General features: G+C 35.8%; 1 protein-coding gene across 5 annotated transcripts in view; it reads right to left on the reverse strand.

The window, feature by feature from the left end:
- Nucleotides 1–17,123, reverse strand: part of BCLAF1 (BCL2 associated transcription factor 1) — a 29,851-nt gene extending 12,728 nt beyond the window's left edge. Inside the window, exons 1-8 of one of the 5 annotated variants that reach the window (XR_004422081.1) lie at nucleotides 16,562–17,123; nucleotides 10,475–10,578; nucleotides 8,662–8,775; nucleotides 6,822–7,733; nucleotides 4,982–5,647; nucleotides 4,668–4,837; nucleotides 2,255–2,360; nucleotides 1,107–1,191 (exon numbers count right to left, since the gene is read on the reverse strand). Coding sequence is in view for 4 of the 5 variants with exons in the window: in XM_033097576.1 (XP_032953467.1) it covers nucleotides 1,107–1,191; nucleotides 2,255–2,360; nucleotides 4,668–4,837; nucleotides 4,982–5,647; nucleotides 6,822–7,733; nucleotides 8,662–8,765 (2,043 nt within the window). In the remaining variant the exon portion in view is untranslated. The remainder of the gene's footprint in view (nucleotides 1–1,106; nucleotides 1,192–2,254; nucleotides 2,361–4,667; nucleotides 4,838–4,981; nucleotides 5,648–6,821; nucleotides 7,734–8,661; nucleotides 8,776–10,474; nucleotides 10,579–16,561) is intronic. The other 4 variants (XM_033097584.1, XM_033097576.1, XM_033097568.1 and 1 more) reach the window with 4 other exon arrangements.
- Between the last annotated feature and the right edge of the window lie 3,180 nt (nucleotides 17,124–20,303).

The following is a 20,303-nucleotide window of genomic DNA, read 5'->3' on the forward strand; positions in this document are numbered from 1 at the left end:
AATCATTTTCTAAACTTTAAATTCCATATCTAATAAGTTAATAGGATGCCCTATTAAAAAAATTTGTATACAACTGTTAATAAAAGCTTCTATTAATAAAAGTGCCAATGATTTCATAATAGCCCCATTGTTCAACAACTTTGCAAAACAAATGTTATTTTCATTTTTCTGATGAAAACCAACATCCAAAATGCTAAATGTTTTCCAAATATCAGAGACAGTATTTGGTGACGGTCAGAACTGGAACAAAGCAGTACTCCCAAGTCACCTAACTCTTTCTTGACCAGTTACTCCCTTTTTTCTTTTCCCCACATTTCTACTAGACTTTTATGGTCTGTCATATGACTGGCCCACCTAGAAATGTCAATTTCGAATTATCAGAGTGTATCAAGAATCTCCCTAATGACTCAATTCCATCCTCACAGAGCACTCTCCGGCCACTCATTCATAGGCTCCTAAGTTTAAAAACATTCATCCCCCAAAATCTACAATATTCTAATAGTGACATATAGTTTTTATTTCAAACATTCATTTGTAAATAAGTTCTTAGAATGCTTATTTCTTAGCCCAAATCAAAAATGTCCAATAGCATGAAGTTACTTCTTATTCTCTCTGTGAAGAACCTAAAGATATTAATTTAGGCACACACAAATCAAGGAATATTTATTTTGGCTCATCCATTTCACCTCAAAACTTTATAGAAACCCTAACAATTTGTATCATTGCTTTTATAATTTTCTTTTATCTACCCATTGTTTCTTTACCCTTCTTAGAACTAATTTCATCCTTTCATTTACATTTTTAAAAATTACTCTTGGTTTGGGGAACATTAGAGATCTTGTTCCCTGGTATATATTGTCAGTTCGGCTCAAATAAACACTTATAAAAAGTCTTAAAAATAAAAAATCACTCTTGGTTACATACAGTGTCAGCTTAATTTCTTTTAGGAAAGAACACTATGTACGCTACCATAAACATATATAACAAGCATTTACAAGTTAAACATAGAAGATGTCTGTAAACATTTGCCTAAACAAACTATGCTTGGCACAGTATCATTAACTAAGCTGAATTTCACATGAAAAAACTGTCCATTCAAAACATACCTTTTGATTTTCTTCTTTAAAAACTCTTTCTTCCCCTGCTAAACGGGTATGCTTCCTCAGGGCACTTGGAGAGATGTCGATTCTCCTTCATGTAAAATAAAGTCTATTTGTAGTCACATTAACTTAACGGTTCCCAAATATCCTCAGAATTGTCCATTTTTGCAAAAGAAATACTAAACAGTTACGTCTCTCTCAATCAACTAATTTAGCATAGTAAGATTATTAATCTAATTACTAATAGACAATTAAGAAATAAAACTGTTTCCATTAAAAATGAATTAAAATGCTTAGACCAGATTTAATATACAAATGAAGCCTGACCTTTTAAAACAGACTTAATCGTCAAAAAAGGAAAAACCTGTTTTGATTAAATTGAATATTTTAAGTGTCAATTATACATTATCCTTGATGAAAACGCAAATAGGATCGTTTATTCCTTAGTCTCCAATATTAAATATTCAGTCCATCTTCAGTTTTATTCTGTGCCTTTCCTTGCCATTTTACGTGTCAGTTGCAACTTCCCAGTGCTGCTTCAGCAATCACAGCCAAAACCACACCTAATGTGTATTAATAAGCTAGATCCTCCATAACCAATAATACTAATAGTCACCACCACCCTGCAAAATAAGCAGTTATCCTTATTTTGTAAATGGAAAAGTACTAATGTTCAGGATCAAATTACTTGTTCATCACAATGTAATGAAGTGACAGAGCCAGGATATGCACATACTTATCTGCTTCAATGTTCATGCTGTTTTCATGAAGAACAGTTCTACCTCTGACCAAGTATTTTTATTTTACAAACTTACTGGAAGTAAATTAAATTCAAGTATTACTTACTCTGGGAATCCAACCCCCTCCCAAAAAACAAATGTGTTAACTATTTAATTCCATACTAGGGAGTGATAAGAGTATTTTAAATTCTAACAATCAGTTTAAATGAACAAAACTGGAAATTAAGAAAAACAATAAATTACAAAGTTTTCAAGACTGGAAATATATTTATGGAAGGTAATAAATCAGGAATAAAATCAAAGTTCGTTTATATCATGTTGACAGCATAGTTCTAATATAATCTTGTTTATAATATAATCAATGTCGTCCTATCAAAACAACATTTTTATATGCCCATTCTATAGTACACATACCTGTGTATCTCGGGACTCTTTTGCCGGGTACTATGTTCTTCCGTGGCTTTCTGATACGAAGTGAATCTCTCGTTTAGGGTCACTGCAGCTGATTTGAAGTATTGCTCTGTTAATTTAGGAGAAAAACTGCCCAATTAGTTATCTTTACTTTAAGAGGGATTCTCATTTGTGACAGAAGGGCATGTAGCAGGTGAAAAGAAAATAAAAATACTCAAGAAACCTAGCAGAAGAGAATCAAGTGTTACAAAGAGCTCTTACCCTGTCCTTTCATAACTTCTCATACCTCAACAAGTAACTGATACAAAGTTCCTCACAGGTCACTGTCAATACTACATATAATCCGAGAACAATAGATAAAGTTGAAAGTCTCTAAATCCATTTCAATAGTGCACTACTTCCTCAAACAGAACAAAAACAGTAATACGTGAATATCCTTGTACCTTGTCAATATGAACTAATGAAGTTACTTTAAATAATCATTTGCAGAAAACAAAAAAATACTGAAATAACTACACAGCTGGTTTAGTAAACTAATACAATTATTTCATCAAGAATTGTACTGACCAAAAAATTGGATTTAAGAAAAAAGCTGAATACTGCTATATTTCAATTGGAAAATACTTTTTCAATCAATTACCAGTCACTATTACCCCAAAAATCTGGCATCTTGGCAAACCTGACAGCACATTTGATATTACTGCCTTGTCTTTCTTTCAACAATTTTAAAATTAGTAATATCAACACTGATTAATTTTTAAATCAGTTCAAGATATGCTGTAAATGTATAAATAGAAAGACGTATAAAGTCATGAAATGTTACATTACGAATCAAGCTATCTGCTTAACAGGTCAACATACATCTGTGTCAACTTACCGCCCAATATCCAGCACATGTCTCATAACCAATCATTAAAACTTGAAACGGCCACTACAAGGGTAGTGCCTCAATCATAATTCCATGAAACCCAGGAATTTGAGCTAGCAACTCAGTTTTTATGCCATTTTTGCCAGGAAGACAGAAGATTCAACTTTGCCTGTATCTTTCAACAGCTATTTTACTTTGAAACATGGATTTTGCCATTTCAAAACATATTCCAGGACCTAGTTACAATGAAAAAGAAAACATCACTGGGCATTTTCAGCTCTAAATTAAGTAAGAGCTGTTCAGATCGGTTGCACAATACCAATAATGAAACATAACTATAGTTCTTTAAAAAAAAGAAAAAGAAAATGAAAAAGGAAAATTTTTACCAAAACCTGATCTCAAAAGTCAGTAATACATTGTAAAATGTGGAGACAGGTCAAAAAAAGGTGAAAAAAGAAAAAACGTTAATGTTTCATATTTTATGCACCACAGTAACATGGTCATAAACTGGTTCACTTAGTAATAGCCAAATAACAAAACTGTTTCTTTACCATGTTTAAATAATTACAGTCAAAATAGAACTTTATTAACTGTTCACTGTTTTGAAATATCACGTGCATAAAGAATCGCTAGTGACAAGTTTCAGCTATTATAATGAATTGTTCTCATGTCAAAAGACAAACTTTTTTTTAAAAAATGGCTTTTAAGACCAACAGCCATGGAGATTCCAGGGTAAGAACCTATTTTCATAAATAAGCTGCCTTTTAAACACAAAAACAAAGTAACAAAAATAAAACTTTACCTAATTGCCCAAAAAGTCATACCCTAAAACCTTTGAAAATTAGTAACTGTGAAACTAGAATTATATACTGGTGAAAACAGAACATCATTATTTTAGTAGAAATGAACACCCTTAGAATCTTTAGGACCTAAAAAAATTTCACCATTATTATCCTAATTAGTCACTATTCATGCAATCACTACTAATCTACTTTTAAATTTCTTGAACGTTTTTCCAGTTTAAAAATACTAGTAATTTTTTTTCCAGTTTATTTATGTAAAAAAGCTAAGTATTATAACAAATTAAGTAACACAGAAACAAGACAGGAAATTAATACTGCTTTTCCACTGGCTTCAGGTTTCTTTAAAAGTTGAAAAGAAATTCTTAATAGACAATATTCAATAACAATACTGCCTCACTTCCTTATAAATCTATGCCAAGAGTATATTGTCCTAAATCATACATCAAATATGGTATTAACGGCTCACTTCAAAAAGACTTTTACCATTAAATAAAGCTACATCATGTTCTATCATGATATAAATTTTTAGGGTATATATTTTAACTCTAATATTTCAATCATTTTTTATTAAATATTTTCATGTCTTAATGCTGGCAAGACTGATTATCTTTCATGAAACTCATTTTTCTCAATTTTTAATGGTATCTACGTACACCTGCTAGCACTGGGGTACATTAAATATTAAACATAGTTGTTTGTTTTCTTTCATTTGCAAGAGAAACTTAATTCACAACACTAAACATACCTTTAACATGATGAACCAAGGAGACAATGTGTTGAATAAATGACTCTGAAGTGCTTTTGCTGGCCTGTGGCAACTTAATGTGGTCAAAGATGGATCGGAATTCTTGCTCCTTCTTGACAGAATGGACAAGTGTACTAGCTAGTAGCCTGTCTTTAGTCAAGGAAGCAGGTCTGGAACATATCGGTACAAACACACATACAAACAAAATATACCATTGGTTTGAATACGAAAATTGGAAGTATGTTCAAAAAATAACAATTAACTGGATTACTAACCACCCACAGATTATTTACTGGGCATCACTGTGAAATTACCTGTTAGAATCATCAAGAGGAACAGGTGCCATTTTGAGTTTGACTTCAGGACGATGAGAATCACTGGCTATCATTTTGATCCTAAGTGGGCTCTCCTCTCTGAAGGTGGTCTTTTCTCGTGCATCCAGATTCTTGTGTAGAGGGGGACTGTAATCAAAGAGGTCTTTGAGCTTTTCAGACTTTACCTGCTCAGGTGACTGAGTTTCTTTCTTTACTGTTATTCTCTCAGAATTTTTGTCGTCTTCCTTGTGCTTATCTTTTGTAGCGCTAGGCCTTTCCACTACATATCCAGTCTCTTTCAGTTTATAATTTTTTTCTTCTCTAAATCCATCACTTTCTCTATTGCTTTTCAGTGAAACTTTGGACTTGTACTTGGGTCCTTCCTCCTCAGTATTCCGGTGAGATGTAGTAGCAAAACTTTTACCCTGATCTGCAAGGACCGACTTCCTGAACTGTCTATAATCCTCTGTCTCCTCTGTGTCATCCCCTTCTGAATCATTAAACTTTTGTTTTCCAGACTCTTTATCACTAAAGTAATCTAGAGCTTCCTGATCATCCCATTCTCCCTCTGCCCTGCCTTTCTCGGATCCTTTCTCCTTTGGAGTCTCTTTATCCCTGGTATTACCCCTATCAAGCAGGAATACTCTAGACTCTTCATCTGTGAACCTGTGAATAAGCAAAGAAGAGGATGGTAACTTTGGATTGCATTCATTGTGGGTAACTTGCATACTTAAATGTGTTGCCCAATACCACAGGACCAGTAGTAAGAGGAAAAAAAAAATACCAAAAAGTGCTTTTCCAGATTCTACTTTTAAAAATATGAAAGGCATCTGCACAGCACTTATGTACTGAGTTTTTAAATATATTTATGTATTAGACTTCCTAAAATTTAAAAAGCAAAGCCATTCTCAAAAACCTGTTCTATTAAGTCACAGTCCACAATTCTGCACTAACAAATCCAAATTTCCAGAGAGTCTATAACATACAATACAGTTTGACTTTAATTTTTGAGGCTAAGAATCACTAGTAAACAATATACTTATCTATTACAATTCCACTTACGATTATATACAAATTTTCAGACTATTTCACTTACTTATCCATTAATATAAATAGGAGTTTTGAATCACAATAATCCACATATACTTTGCCATAGAAAATGATGATTTCTGGCATTAAGTAGAAACTATCAGTTCAGTAAGAAAATTGATTCTAGATTGTACAGCACTGTACCATAAATAGCATGCTTGCTCTATCTTCTCACTTTTAAGTCAATCACCCTACATTAGAACCAGTTTTCATTAAGCTTTTTTAGCAACACTTGAAATTAGAATTTAAACAAAGTATCTGTTTAAAATGTCACTAAGAAATACCAGTATCTCTTCTATCATAAGGCAGATTTATTAAAAATTGGCAGCTGGATTGTTTAAAATACCACACAAAAACACAGACTAGAACTACATTATTTACATGAGTCACATTATAATGGTGAAAACAATAAGCTTTCAATGCTCTAACACAAAATTAATCTCTAAAATATTATTTTTATAACATTTTAGTCATCAGTTAGTTATGCTTTATGCTACTAATTTTTCTCAGTTTACATTCTTCTGAACTGACAATGGATAAAAGGAATATAAATCAGTTTCTATTAAAACACTTAATTTCCAAAGTTAACGATATGAGTAATAACAATGTGGAATTAACTTATAAAGAAATCATGAGTAAAAACAGCTAAATACATACATCACAATGCAATTTTAAGTCTTGTAAATCCAAACAGAATTCAAAGAATTAAAGTATTAATGTTATAATCTAAATTCTCTATTTTGGTTCTTACCTTTTAAGGAATTTTCCCGCCTTTGCAGTTTCCTGATCTCCACCATCAGGATAAAACGAGGAACGTCCCCTAGACTCATCTCTTGGAGCATTCTGTGGTGTGATTGTCTTTGCAGGGCTTCTTCGTGAAGGGATGTGATGAATTGGACTATTCTGAGAAGGACTATACCGACTAGATCCATTTCCAACAGAACCAGACCCAGACCTTTCAGGACTATGCTGAATGGAATGTGAATGCTGAGAGGGGGTGTTTTTTGCAGAGTGGACTGTGCTGAGCATAGGGGCATCAGAGCAAGATGAACTCTGACTAGGTGGTGTAGCAATCGGTGAAGGACTATGGGGTGATCTGGGACTATTATCATAAGCTGAAAGACCAGGCCAAATATCACCCGATGTAGCTGATGATTTATTAAACTCATCAATGGATTCAGATGGGTCATGTTCAAATGTATCTTTCGGTTCTTCCTGTGATTTATTTTTCAAAGGACTCTCTTCTTGGGGCTCCCCTTCAGATTTTTTGGTTTGTTTTTCCTGAGACCCTCGTCTTTTAGAGACAGGAGATTTGCTATAGGGGGATGAAGAACGAGAAGAGGATGATCTTGGAGACCTAGAGGATCTATATGACCGGCGAGATCTGCTTCGGGATCTTTGAGAAGAAACGGATCTTCTTTTTGGACTCCTGGAACGTGAACGACCTCGTCTAGGGCTCCTAGAGTGTCTTCTATTCCATACAGGTCTATAGCCACCTCGATGATATCTACCTCCTCCACCTTGGTAATACCCTCTACCCCTTCCTCTGTACCCATAAGGTCGTCTCATTCCTCTATTATTTCTGTAATCTCGCCGATAATCTCTAGAATAAATACGATCTCTACTACGAGATCTTGAATACGTCCTGGAACGAGACCTAGAACTAAAAATGAAATAAATATCAATGCAAATAAATATCAAATAAAAAATGAAGTATTCCATCCTACAATTCTAAACACTTCTGGTTGAACATAACATGTAAATCAATTGTCAAAGCTAAAAATGTACATAAAAAAACCTCATGTGTACAAAAGTAAAAGTTTACTGTTTTCACTGAAGAAAGTCTCATTTCTAAGGTAAATATTGAGAATAAATGAAAGGCCTTAGGAATGAATGAAGGCACAGAAAACGGGAAAAAAGACATATCCAACAGAACACACTAACAAATTATACTAAACTTATGCAAGCACCTAAAGTGATAGTGCAAAAGTATTTTTAACTGCACAAATACTCATCAGTGAAATAATATTGGCCAAATGAATATATAATGCAGTTAGGCCTAGAAAAACAATACAGAAAAAAAACATAAACTAGTATTAATTCTTAATGACATTATGGTCACTTTTATTTTCAACCTGTAGTTTCTATCTTCTATGCTAAGTATGTATTACTATTCAAAGAAAGACAACAAGAGTTAATCATTTTTAACAAAAGAAAAACTTAAGAAAACCTTAATCAGAAAATAATAGGAAACTATGAATATACAAAGGTTGTTCACTGCCAATTAATTCTTGTTATCCAATTCCTCTCTTAACATTACAGATAAATACAAAAAAATCCACCACATAGTACACAGTACAGTAAGAATCTGAGATCTACAGTCAGACTAGCTGGATTCTAATCTAAGCTCTGCAGTTTCTAGCTTACAACTTAGATAATTCTCACTTTCTCCAACTCTAAAATAAGGATAACAATAGATCCATCTGACAGGGTTCTTTAAGAATAAAATATATTAACTTCAGATATAATAAGCACTCCATAATTAGCTGATATGATTATCATTTAAAAAAATTAAAACCATGATAATTCACCTGTATCTCTTCTTTCTAGAATGTGACCTTGATCTTGATCGAGAACTAGACTGTGATCTAGACTTTGATCTTGAAGAGTGTGATCTAGAATTGGAGCGACCCATTTCTTTTCTCCTAGTCAAATGAAAGAGCAAAAAAGTTTAAAAATCACAATACAATTGAAAAAGTTTCACATTACGCAAATTTTCATATACAAATTGAATTTTCCAAAACAAAAGTTTCTCAAAGGATAATATTCATCATTCTTTTCAAATGAGTACTAAGTCAGTCAATTATTCCAACTAAAACTATTTTTCACCTGCATGAAAGGTACTGTGTATACTGAAGACATAACAAGATTTCTATGGACTGCCCCACCTATGTGCCTCAATCCAAAAAGGCAGCAGCCACAGAAGCCAAAAAAGCAATGATACCAGACTACAGCAGTATGTTCGATGTTATTCCATACCCAATACAAATGCCTACCTCTCCTATAAAAACAGTTAAATATAGAATATTACAGATAAGGAACCTAAAACAAAGAAAACATAAGTGGCATAATACTAAAGAAAAATAACCTACCAGACTGTCATCACAAATGCTTTATGGCCTTGAAATGGGACTCAACTGACCACTCCAAGAACGCAATACTACTTGGAAAGGTGGGTAGTCTCCTAGTAGAATAAGGTCACTAAGTTTCTGAACAGCTGTGGCTCTGCTCTCAATAGTCATGAGTGCAGAATAAAAATGGACTAATGTGACAATGCCTAGTCCACCCTGTAGCTTTTGGGTAAGATGAAGAAAAAGGATAAAAGATAAACTGGAGAGATTGCTGTAATAAAGAGATACTAGAGCAACAAGAAAAAGAGAATTGGGCACCAGTATTCTAACTTTTCTAAACACTATTTAGTATCTAATGCAATAATTAAACCTCATTGGATACAGAAATCAGTAACAGTACTAATTAACTTATAAGATCCACTCTTCACAAAATTATATATATCCCAAGTTTATCTCCTATAATTATTTCCAAATGTCACTTGTGACTCAAAATTAGTAATCACTTCTATAAAAGCAACTCACTAAATAGCCTACAATATATTCAAACCATTTCTCCTACAACCAAATATTTTTTTTAATTTTATCTACTTTACTCAGTATTATGAAATAGTATCTATAAGTACTAAGACGAACTGAATTATAGAAGAGATGATAATATCTGCATACTTCCTCACCAAAAAATACAAATGACAGATTCAAGTTTTCAGACAAACGTTTCAAAATAAAACGTAACTATCCTCAAATAGACAAATATCAGCTTTGTCTTCTCTCACTCTTAAATCTAAGAAATACATAAAAACAGTATGTTCCTCAGAATTGCAGTGAGGACTAAATTAAGTTGACATATGTAATACACTTAATACAAGGGTTAGCATATAATAAGCTATCAACTTTAACTACCTTAACACCAACCTAAGGGGGGAAGAGACAAGTTGTGGAATGCCTCTTGCATACACAGGGAAGGTGAATTAAACAAGCAGGATTATTTTGCCTTGCTTTATTTTAAGTAGCTTTTTGTGTTCCGAGTCTTTAAATAGATGTGTTTATTGAAGGAGAAGCAAACACACAACTTAGAAGCAGGAGAGATTAAGAATCTTTTTCCTAAACCTAACTTTTAAAATCTGGCTTACTTCATACAAGCCACCAAAACAAAAAACAAAAAATCTTCAGACCACATTATTTTTAATCATTCAGTCGGAATCATGAGTTTAACAGAAGTCACATTTTCTCAAATAAGCCAACATTGAAAACTAGAAAACTGAAAGGTATTTACCTTGGGTTTTATGCAGGATCAAGCAGTCAAGTGAAGTCTTTGAGATACTGTAAAACTCTTCCTGGAGAGAATGTTCTGAAAAACTAAACTCTAAATTCAAATTCCTGGAAAAAACAAAAAATATGAGTTTGACTTACGGTAAATTAAATATCTATTGTTTACAATGCTTTATACTCACCATTGCAATGAACTCTTAATAAAGGCACTAATGATTTCAGGGAAGGGGAAACTGATTTAGGAAATAAACTTTTAACCATAAAAGCTCAAAGAACTTAACTGTTGATTTTAATCAGAATGCAACAGTGCATCATGAAACTGAGGGCAGCTTTATGTCTGAATTTAAATACTTGAATTCCAATTTCAACAACGTGGACTTCTGTACAAAACATAGGCTATGCTGTCATCCTGTCAGAAAATTCCAAAATGGCTAACCTAATGCCATACTGGATATCAAAACATGGCCTACCTGTAATTAGTATTCATAACACTATAGTTTATAACTTATCTAAAATATGATTTTAATGCTTTGCTACTTATTTTCTTTTGGCCACTTCCTTTCATACAGATTAGTTTCATAAAATGGATTTTTTTTTACAAATTATACAACAGCCATCACAGTAACTCTAAGCTTTGTGCCTAAAAGCATTTTGATATATGTACAGCAGACATTCCAATAAAAGAACAGCCACTAAATTAAATATCTATTGGAAGCCAATACTCTTCCTAATCTACTATTACTATTCAAATAAATTTAAATTTTGCACAAAATATTAAGCAGTTATCAATACTGAAAAGTTAGCCTTGTAACATTCAGCGGTCATCAATTATGTGCAAAGGTAGTCAAAAAACATTAGGAGAGCAAAAACTGAAGACTACAAGATTGGATGCCTACACTCAAAAGAATTCATAAACCAGCCTAAATGAAAAAATACATATATACACTATTATGAAAATCTGTGAATCTTACCAAATAATCCATCCAATTAAAAAAGGCAGTAAAATTAGAAATACAAAGTAGAAGAAATGATAAGATTAAACTGGTAAATCAAGAACAGTGTCCTCTAAAATACCCACGGCCCTACTGCCATGGGAAATTGAGAGTTGAGGTTCGAGGTAGGAAGGAAGAATAGGAACCTAGTAATTAAGAGAAACATACTAAACAAATAGCAAAAACAAAGGGCCATGGATCAGAAACAAAGGATTTCTAAAGTACATGCACGTTTATAATTTTAAAAATATCAAATCCCCCAAGTGGGTAGAGAAAAACTAATTTTCTGAAGTGGCGTGTTGTTATGAACCTTTATTCTGACCTAAAAGTCCAGCACTACTGATGTTACTGCTGGAAGGGATACAAGGTTCATTTTAGCTAACACATCCCCTAAACAAGTCTAAAAGGCTCATTTTAATTTCTATATATCCAGACAACAACCAACTGCCAAATCTCTCTTTACTCCAAGTCATGATTTTTTGAAGTTCCAAGAAAATATACACTAGAAATAGCAAAGTGAGGAGGAGAGGGGCTGTAGGCTGTTAGACCAGTAGATAAATATTCTTGTTCACAATTTATAAATATATTCAAGTATCCATACTAACAACTCAACGATCATATGTAAGATATGACACACAATATATGTAATATTTAACATCTAATATAGGCAGTACAAAGACTAATCAACTCAGCTAAATTTTTTTAATGAAAGTCTATGTAGAAAGAGCACTGTGCTGGGTATTATGGAGACATGACTATGTAAGAGACCTCTGCCCTCCAAAAACCAACTAGAGAGGAGAAGAAACCAATAAATCATAGCAAACTAAACATCTAAATATCAACCATGTGCCAATAACTGTGCTATGTGACTTTAAATAAAATCAAATAAAATCACCTCATTTAACTCTTATAATCTCAAGAGCTACATATAAACCTCATCTTTCAAATGAAGAGAACTCTAAGCTTTCAGAATTCCTTTGAATTAACAAGTGTCTATTACATACCAGGCACTATAGTTCCAGTGTTAGATATACAGCATTGTTTAAGTGAGACATTAAGTTGCCTACTCTCGTCTAGCTCATGTTCAAGGAGTGGAAGAGAGAAAAAAAAAAAAAAAAAAAACACAAGGGATGTGTTAAGAAAAGGTAGACAGGAGGACAACTACGGTGGATCTTTGGGCTCTCTAAAAGGAGATAATATTTAAGCTCCAGACAGGAACACTGCAAAAACCCACAGAAAGAAGAGCTTTCTACATTCTAGGCAGAGGACACAAAGTTAGCAAATTCAGGACAGAAAAACCAGTAAGGTTGAGGCATTGTGATCAAGGCGATAAGGCAGAAGAGGCAGGAATGACCCCCATCAAATAGCATCTAGTAAGTAGGCTAGAGCAAGGAGTCTAGATTTTATTCTGTCATGGAAAGGTCCTGGAAAGTTTAATCAGGGCAGAAGTCATACCATCTGACTTACATTTCTAAATGGCTGCTGTGTAAAGCATGGACAACATGGAGAGGAGAACACAGAGACAAATTAGAAGATTCAATATAATGGTTTGCCTGGAAAAGTTGGTAGTACTAAAGATGGAAAAAAAGCAAATCCAGAATCTGGTTTGGAAGTACAGTCAACGGTACTTGCTCATAGGCAGTTGGGATGGTGCAGATGGAGAAAATAAGAAAAAATCAACAGTGTCCCTAAATTCTAAGTTTTGGGCTCAAACATCTAGAAGCAGAAGTGCAGCTAGGGGGAGAAAAAAATTTGCCCCTTTAGACTGCCCTTGGTCACAGAGTGTAAATGGTTAATTCACAATTTAACCATCTCCTGATTCCACTCCTGTGCTGTCTCCAATACCCTGAAAGGTGCCTGATATCGCCATAACCTTTATGTAGAATTCAAAATGCCAAAGCACTCTTCCCTTCATTACAACCAAGATCCCTTAAAAACAGATTGTAAAAAGAGATAGAGAATAAATTGCTTCATGCATTTTTATCCAATGGACCACCAACCAGTGAAGAGCACAGAATGAATAAATCGGGCTTCATTTTTTTTTTCAAATAAAGTTCTTAAATATCTTAACAGAGCCTATCTTTTATGGAATAATAATGGTCAGAAAACAGATGATGAAAAAAGCAAAGACAACTGGCCTCAACAAAATATGCAAGATGAAGCCCCCCAAAATGTATTCTTTAGGTTACCCTATCAACCTTGGGCCAAGACTTTATTTTAGCAGATTCAGGGAGTTCAGGCTCCAGATTTTTGTAAACAAATCACGGCTATTTACATCTTTAAAAATTCTAAAAATAACATCCCATGACTATTACTCCACTAGACTAGGTTCCAAATCCTGCCTTGATCATTAACTAACCGCCCAACACTGGACAAGTTACCTTAATCTCTTTCAGTTTCAATTTCCACAGGTATAAAATAAAGCTAATAATGGTACTTCCAGGTTTAAGGTTAAATGAACTGAATTAATGAATGTAAACAGCTTAATGTTTGGCATATGGTATACACTCAAACATTAGCTGTCATTATTGGTAAACCTGGTCTGTAACAGTCTTTCCTGCAGATTATTAATTTTGCTTCAATTAATTCTTGTAAGGTTACTTGAATATTTTTGATACATCATTATTAGCATTACAAAATCTTTCAAGAAATGCTTAATGATTGGAATTTTGCTTTAAAACACTCCAGAAAAAAGTAAGTAAATTAAACTTAACAGATAAAAATGATCATTATTAAAACTAGACAACACAGGAGTTCACTATTCTACTTCTGTGCTTGAAATTTTCCATAACTAAAAAGCTTAAAAATGACAGGTTTGGTCACCTTTTTATTTCTTTATCCAGCTTGTCGTCTTGTTTTAAATAAAAAGGGGGGTGAAGGGGGCACAGAAATGAGAAAAGGAAAACCTGACTCTAGACCAGGTTGGGCCACTCCCTGGTTCATGTGGCCTTCAACAAATGTTCTACTTTTTTGTCTTCCACCTAATAAATGGAGTAATACTGGATCAAGTAAAATCAAAGTATTTGAAAACTCCAAAAAAATTACATAAATGTAGGCTTGTTTTATCATTACCTTAATGTCTATTGATTAGGTTTTTCTTGTCCTGGGGATAGTCAAAATATTAAATGCTTAAGACTCTGAGGTAACACTGATGACCACTGTTTAAGAAGTGAAAAATGAACAAATTCATAACCAACAAGTATAACCTAAGCACACTTACTACCCAGAGATATGTTGGACTTTTTGATTCTCCTATCTACTTCTTTGTTAATTAATAAATCACTGTAAATTACACAGCAGAATTCAGCTAATGTTCCACTAATGATTCTGAATGTACTTTCTGGAAAATCTGAATCCAAAGCTCTAGACAGAACTGAAAAGACTTTCTCTATTTCTGTAAATCTCCTCCTCACACAGCTAGCTGCCCTGGTAAGTTAGTTAATAAAAAACTGCGCCTACCAACTGGTAAGTTTTTACAGCTCTGTCTCCAAATCCTAAAATACTATTAATCTTCCGAATCAAGTATCAGATCTAGTTAAATCTCCTTTGCCACCATTTTAATTACCTGAATTAAGGGGAGTTTCAGTTCACCACAATGTAACAATGCACGTATGTTGTCCTTAGAACAAGATGCTATATGCCATCAGGATAGAATTTAGGTTGTTCACAGTGAGTTATTTCAAACACAATCCTTCCCATCAAATTATTTACCCTGAATGGGCTAGGATCATATAAACATGCAAGTAAACTTGTAGCAGTTTTTCCTATGTAAAGGTTCTTTATTGTCTAAAGAGTAGCCCAACCACTTAACTAGAGTCCAATTGGAATGAGAATTCACATGAGGAATAAGGAATTTTGTTTTGCTTTTTAATTCCAAAACAAAACAAAACAAAATTTAAAGGCGCTGCTGCAGAAGGATTGAAGCAGCTAATCTCTTTACATCAGTTTTGGTCGTATTTGCCTTCAACTTTGGTCTTAATTTTTTTTCAATTCTAAAACGCTTCAAAAAAAAGTTTGATATATAAAAGTAGTTGTCAATACTGCTGCTTGATTTTAATGAGCTAAATCTTAAAAGTAAATAAAGCCAACTGATGAACTTAAAATGAGGGCAAAGTCCCCAACCTCAACTCACCACTCCCAGCCTTTTATCCCACCAACTACCAATCGTGCATGCAACATTTCCAACACGATACAATGGGCTGAATCACTTGTTGCAAGGACATGGCTTCAGTCGTACTAAAGAACTGTCCTTTCGGCCGAAGAGCAGTCGGACCACTCTTGGATCCATCAGCTAAGGCCGGCTCACCATGCTAGGAAACGGTAACTAGGCACCAACTCCTAGAGTCAACAGTGCACGTCCCTCCAAACTAGAGTGGGTTGCCAAGGCCCCAGAGATTAACCCGGAGAAAATTATTCTGCAACACCAAGGGCCCGAGGCAGATGCGGGGTTGTTACCAGGGACAGCCAAACCGGATCCTCCGACTAAGTAAAATAACAAAAATGAGGCGTAAACCGCCAAGTGGCGTGAAGCCGAGCAAAAGGAGTTTCACGACGACGCGAAAAGGGGTCAACCTACCCAGTGCACTTTGCGGCAGGTCATAGTTATTATATCAAAGCCCCAAAGGCCGGGAAGAAAGGTGGCGATCCCAGCCAATGAGAGGTATACCCAAGTTGTACCCCTCGCAGCCTGGGGAGCCGTAGGCGGGGAATCCAGAAAAGAGGAAGCGCGCGTGCGCGGGGCGGGCGTTCAATCGGGCGCGCGCAGGAGTCCAGACCAAGGAAATGGGGGAAGGGTTGAAGAGTGAGATATGCGCACGCGCACGGGAAGGCCGCGCGGTCTCTGGATCTCGAGCCAGGTTTGCAGCCGCGCGCGCGCGCGCGCGCACCGTTCTCGCTGCTCACCCCACCCCCACCTTTTTGGCCCGTAGTGCCTCGAAAACCTGAGGAAAACTGACGGAGAAACGCATAAATAACGGCACAACGTCTCCTGGGTTCTCCTGTCGCCGCCAACCTGCCGCCACCCACAAAAGACTCAACAATATTCATTCGTCCTTGGCATTCACTACCCTTGAATGATGGGAGTGCAGCGCGAGGCCTACCTGACACGCCAAAGCACCGTTCCCGGGACTTATCTTCGTGGTAACTACACAGCGGCCATTTCCCGACTCAAGAACGGGAGGAAAACCATAGAGGTATCTTCGACGCGCTAGCTCTTCTCCGTCACTTCCGATTTGGGGCGTGGCTTCTGGTGCCGCTAAATATCTGGGCAAGCCCCGCCCACCCTTCCGCCCTAAAGTGGCTCCCTAGCCGCTGTTAAGGTATTGCCTGAGGCTTTCTGGGAAATCGCAGGGCTGGTCTCGCGCGAAGATATGGCGACTCCACCCTCCGACCCTTAGCGGTGGATTTGGCCAGGATAGGGGTAGCTAGTGAGAGGGGTGTGTTGCTAGGCCATGAGGTTGCCTGGCCCCTCGTTGAGATCAGCTGGCGTCTCTGCATTGTTTTGAGGGGACCCTCCGAACCTATCTGTCGCCCCCACTTTTTCGAACCTATCTATCGCCCCCACTTTTTGCCCACCTAGTCCATTCCTTCTGTGGCGCGGACTCAAACCATGCCAGAAACAAAAAGACAATCTCACACTGAGGAAAAGACCGACAGGCAAGCGGCGAGTCTGTCAGCGCATCGCGTCTCCCTACGCCAGGAAGCGCCGAGTTTCTTCTTGGACGCCTTAATGCAAACTAGGAAGTGTCGCTTTCGCTTTGATGTCAAATATGCTATACGTACTTCGATAGTAGAAAAAATGGCCACGATCTAAGTCTCCTTCCTGGGTGGCGTCTGACCAACGCTGTTACCCAAAACGGAGCTCGGCCGCAGTACTCCCTAGCGGTGTAGGCTGTCTTGGCGGTGTGCGTCAGAGGATGCTGCTTTTCTCCCAATGTGGTAGGAACTTGACGGCTTAGGCACCTCGGAACATTGGCATAGGCATAAAAATAAAGCAGAGCACAAAGCGTAATGATCATTTGTGCCGGCCGAGAAACAGGCCCACATAGCTGGGTCTGCCAAAAATACAAGATTATAAATAGGCAAGCAACGTTTAAATGGGATAGAATTTCAAATAAGAACACATTTTCTATTAATACTTTCCTGAGCTGCACTTTCTTCCTCAGGGCCTATAACCGTTATTACTTTGATGTTTAGGGACGTCAACTACCTTAAGGGATTTCAAAGTTGTAGTTAGCAACCATTCTTCTGTCAGTTAAATCCTCTACCTGGCCCTAGGTGTGAATTTAACACTGCTTAGGGCACTCGGCTCACAATCCCATTTACCAGCTCAACTAGAAAAAAATACCTCATTTCTTGGCGTGAATCCTGGTTTTCTCTTACTGTACAGGCTGTCTTGTCCCTCACCCCAACACCACCACCATCGGAATGTGGAAGCAGTAATCTTTGGCCTATGTGGTACACTGATAAGTCCCAAATATTTAGTAGGTGCTCAGTAAATGTTTGTTGAATGGATAAACTATATCAAAAGAAAAAACTAATCATTGATGGTTTAATACAATTCTGCTATTGTACATGTAGTGGGGTAGGGGTGACCCCTTAGTGCCAACAGCCCTTATCCATTTTTCTCAAAATACACTAAACTCTGATTGGAGTACTTTGCAGCCTAGGTATCTTAAGCCTTTCTCTGCAATTCTATTGCAAACGTATTGAAAATAAAGTCAATTTTCTATATGACGCAGTATAACTTGATTTTAAATATCCTGAGAGGTAGTAACAAAGAAGGAGGCACATTGGAACAAATCCTGGAATACGTGAAAGAGCCTTCTCTTGAACTAGGTCCATTTGATATATGATACTTGACTTAACAACCTCTGAAATTGGAGGGTCTTAAATGTAGATCATGTTTTATGCACATGAACTGCATTGTATTTTACTTTCACAACGTGAAATTCCACCATTACAGATCCATTCTTTGTAGTAAAACTTTTGTTTCCTGTTGAAAACACAATGTCGAAAAGAACATAGAGGAAAGCTCAAGAGCCTCTTTAACAAAATAGAAAACTACCCCAAGAAGAAATATAAATTATAAACAAATGACCAACCTTATTAATAAGATTAATTGCACACAAATGGAATACTGAAATAACATTTTACATTTAATAAATAAGTAAACTAACTTTAACTTACAAATCATTGATAATTTACTGTAAATACGTTTTTAAAACTCTTTGCCTATAGATATCTGTTTTGTTTCATTTTAGTTTGTTTAATATAATTGAAAGAGAGAACCAGGAGAAGACTGGCTATTCAAAAATAACAAATGCAAGAAGATAGGAATGAAACTGGAGTTGGAAGCCTAGACTACTAAGGCATTCTGGTTTTGTTTATTTTTAGGCTGTCTTTTTAGGCTGAACAACATGTGAACTGTTTTCCTATTGGGGGAATTTTGAGGAGGGACTTGGAGTCTCCCTCTTCCCACTCCCTGAGAAGAGTGACATGGTGAACCAAACAATAGTAGTGAGAAACAGGCTGCAGAGGAAATGGAGCCAACAGAGTTCCGAGATTAGACTGTTTTGGGGAGGGAGTTGGCATAGTTACTGCTATCTCCTGTGTGCCTATCCTTCCCTAGGCTTTTTTTTTTTTAATTGTAGTAAAATATGCATTGATACTATTAGCTAGCTGATACTATCAGTAAATTTCTGGGTGAGTAGAGTTGGTTTTTGTTGCTCCCAAACAAGAACTGAATAGAGGCAGTTCCTATTTATGAGGACATTTCCCATATGGTCTGGCATTTTTTCATATCTGCACCAAATGAAATCACTGGCTCCCTCACCTATCTATTTTATACTGGTGACCACAAATTGAGGATTTTTGTGTGTTTTTTTCCTCCCTCTTTCTATCCTCTTTTGCCTACTAAGAATGCAGAGGTTTTTATTTTTCAAGATTTAAAATTATTTATTCAATAATTCTTTATTACAATACTGTTTCTTTTTAGTCATCTCTCCATTTCTGAAAAATAATTAAAATATCAAAATGTAACTATTAACCATTTTTCCTAAGTCCCACCAAAATTAATGTGCCTCTTTCTCACAAAGATTATAGCAACAAATGAAACATGTCATACTTTCAAAGTTTTTATAAGAAATCTTTGCCCAAATTTATGCCAGCTTGCTATTTAATGTAACTACTAAAGAACCTAAATGAGGTAATGGAATTATGATTAGATTTGTCACCAAAAATCATTTTTTCCTTAAGATTTTACAAGAGGAACGGAACACCTCCCTCTTTTAAAGCAGTTACCCAGTTGCAGACAAATATGTCTGTCTGTCTGGTAAAAAGTCTAAATGCTCAGTTCTATCCACACAATTAAAAAAGCAATCTATCTCACAAGTACAGAACTAAAACCACATAGGCAAAGGGCTAAAACAGATATGATGATATCCAAAAAGTGGTGGAATAATACACTGGGGGGAGAAAAGGGAGGCAATAGCCCTTCACTCTCCAGATTTCTTGGAGTGCTGAAATTTCAGCCTCATTACTTATTTTGAACTAAAAATTAAGCCTGACATAGAGGAGTCACCATTGATACTGACAATCCCTAATACTGGTTTTACTCAAAGTGTGGTATGTAACCTGGGTTATGTACCTCATGAGAATAACCTGGATTGCTTATTTTATAAGTAAGTCACTCCCACTGAGTCTCATTTTGCACTTAACTGGGGCAGAACTTGTGGGGGTAGGCATACACCTTAAAACCTGAGAACCATGGATTTATTGAGTACCTATAATATTCTAGATATTATGGGACTACAAAGTAGAATAAGGTCTTTGCTGCTTCCC

Source organism: Rhinolophus ferrumequinum, chromosome 3 (genome assembly GCF_004115265.2).
Source record: "Rhinolophus ferrumequinum isolate MPI-CBG mRhiFer1 chromosome 3, mRhiFer1_v1.p, whole genome shotgun sequence".
Classification (NCBI taxonomy): domain Eukaryota; kingdom Metazoa; phylum Chordata; class Mammalia; order Chiroptera; family Rhinolophidae; genus Rhinolophus; species Rhinolophus ferrumequinum.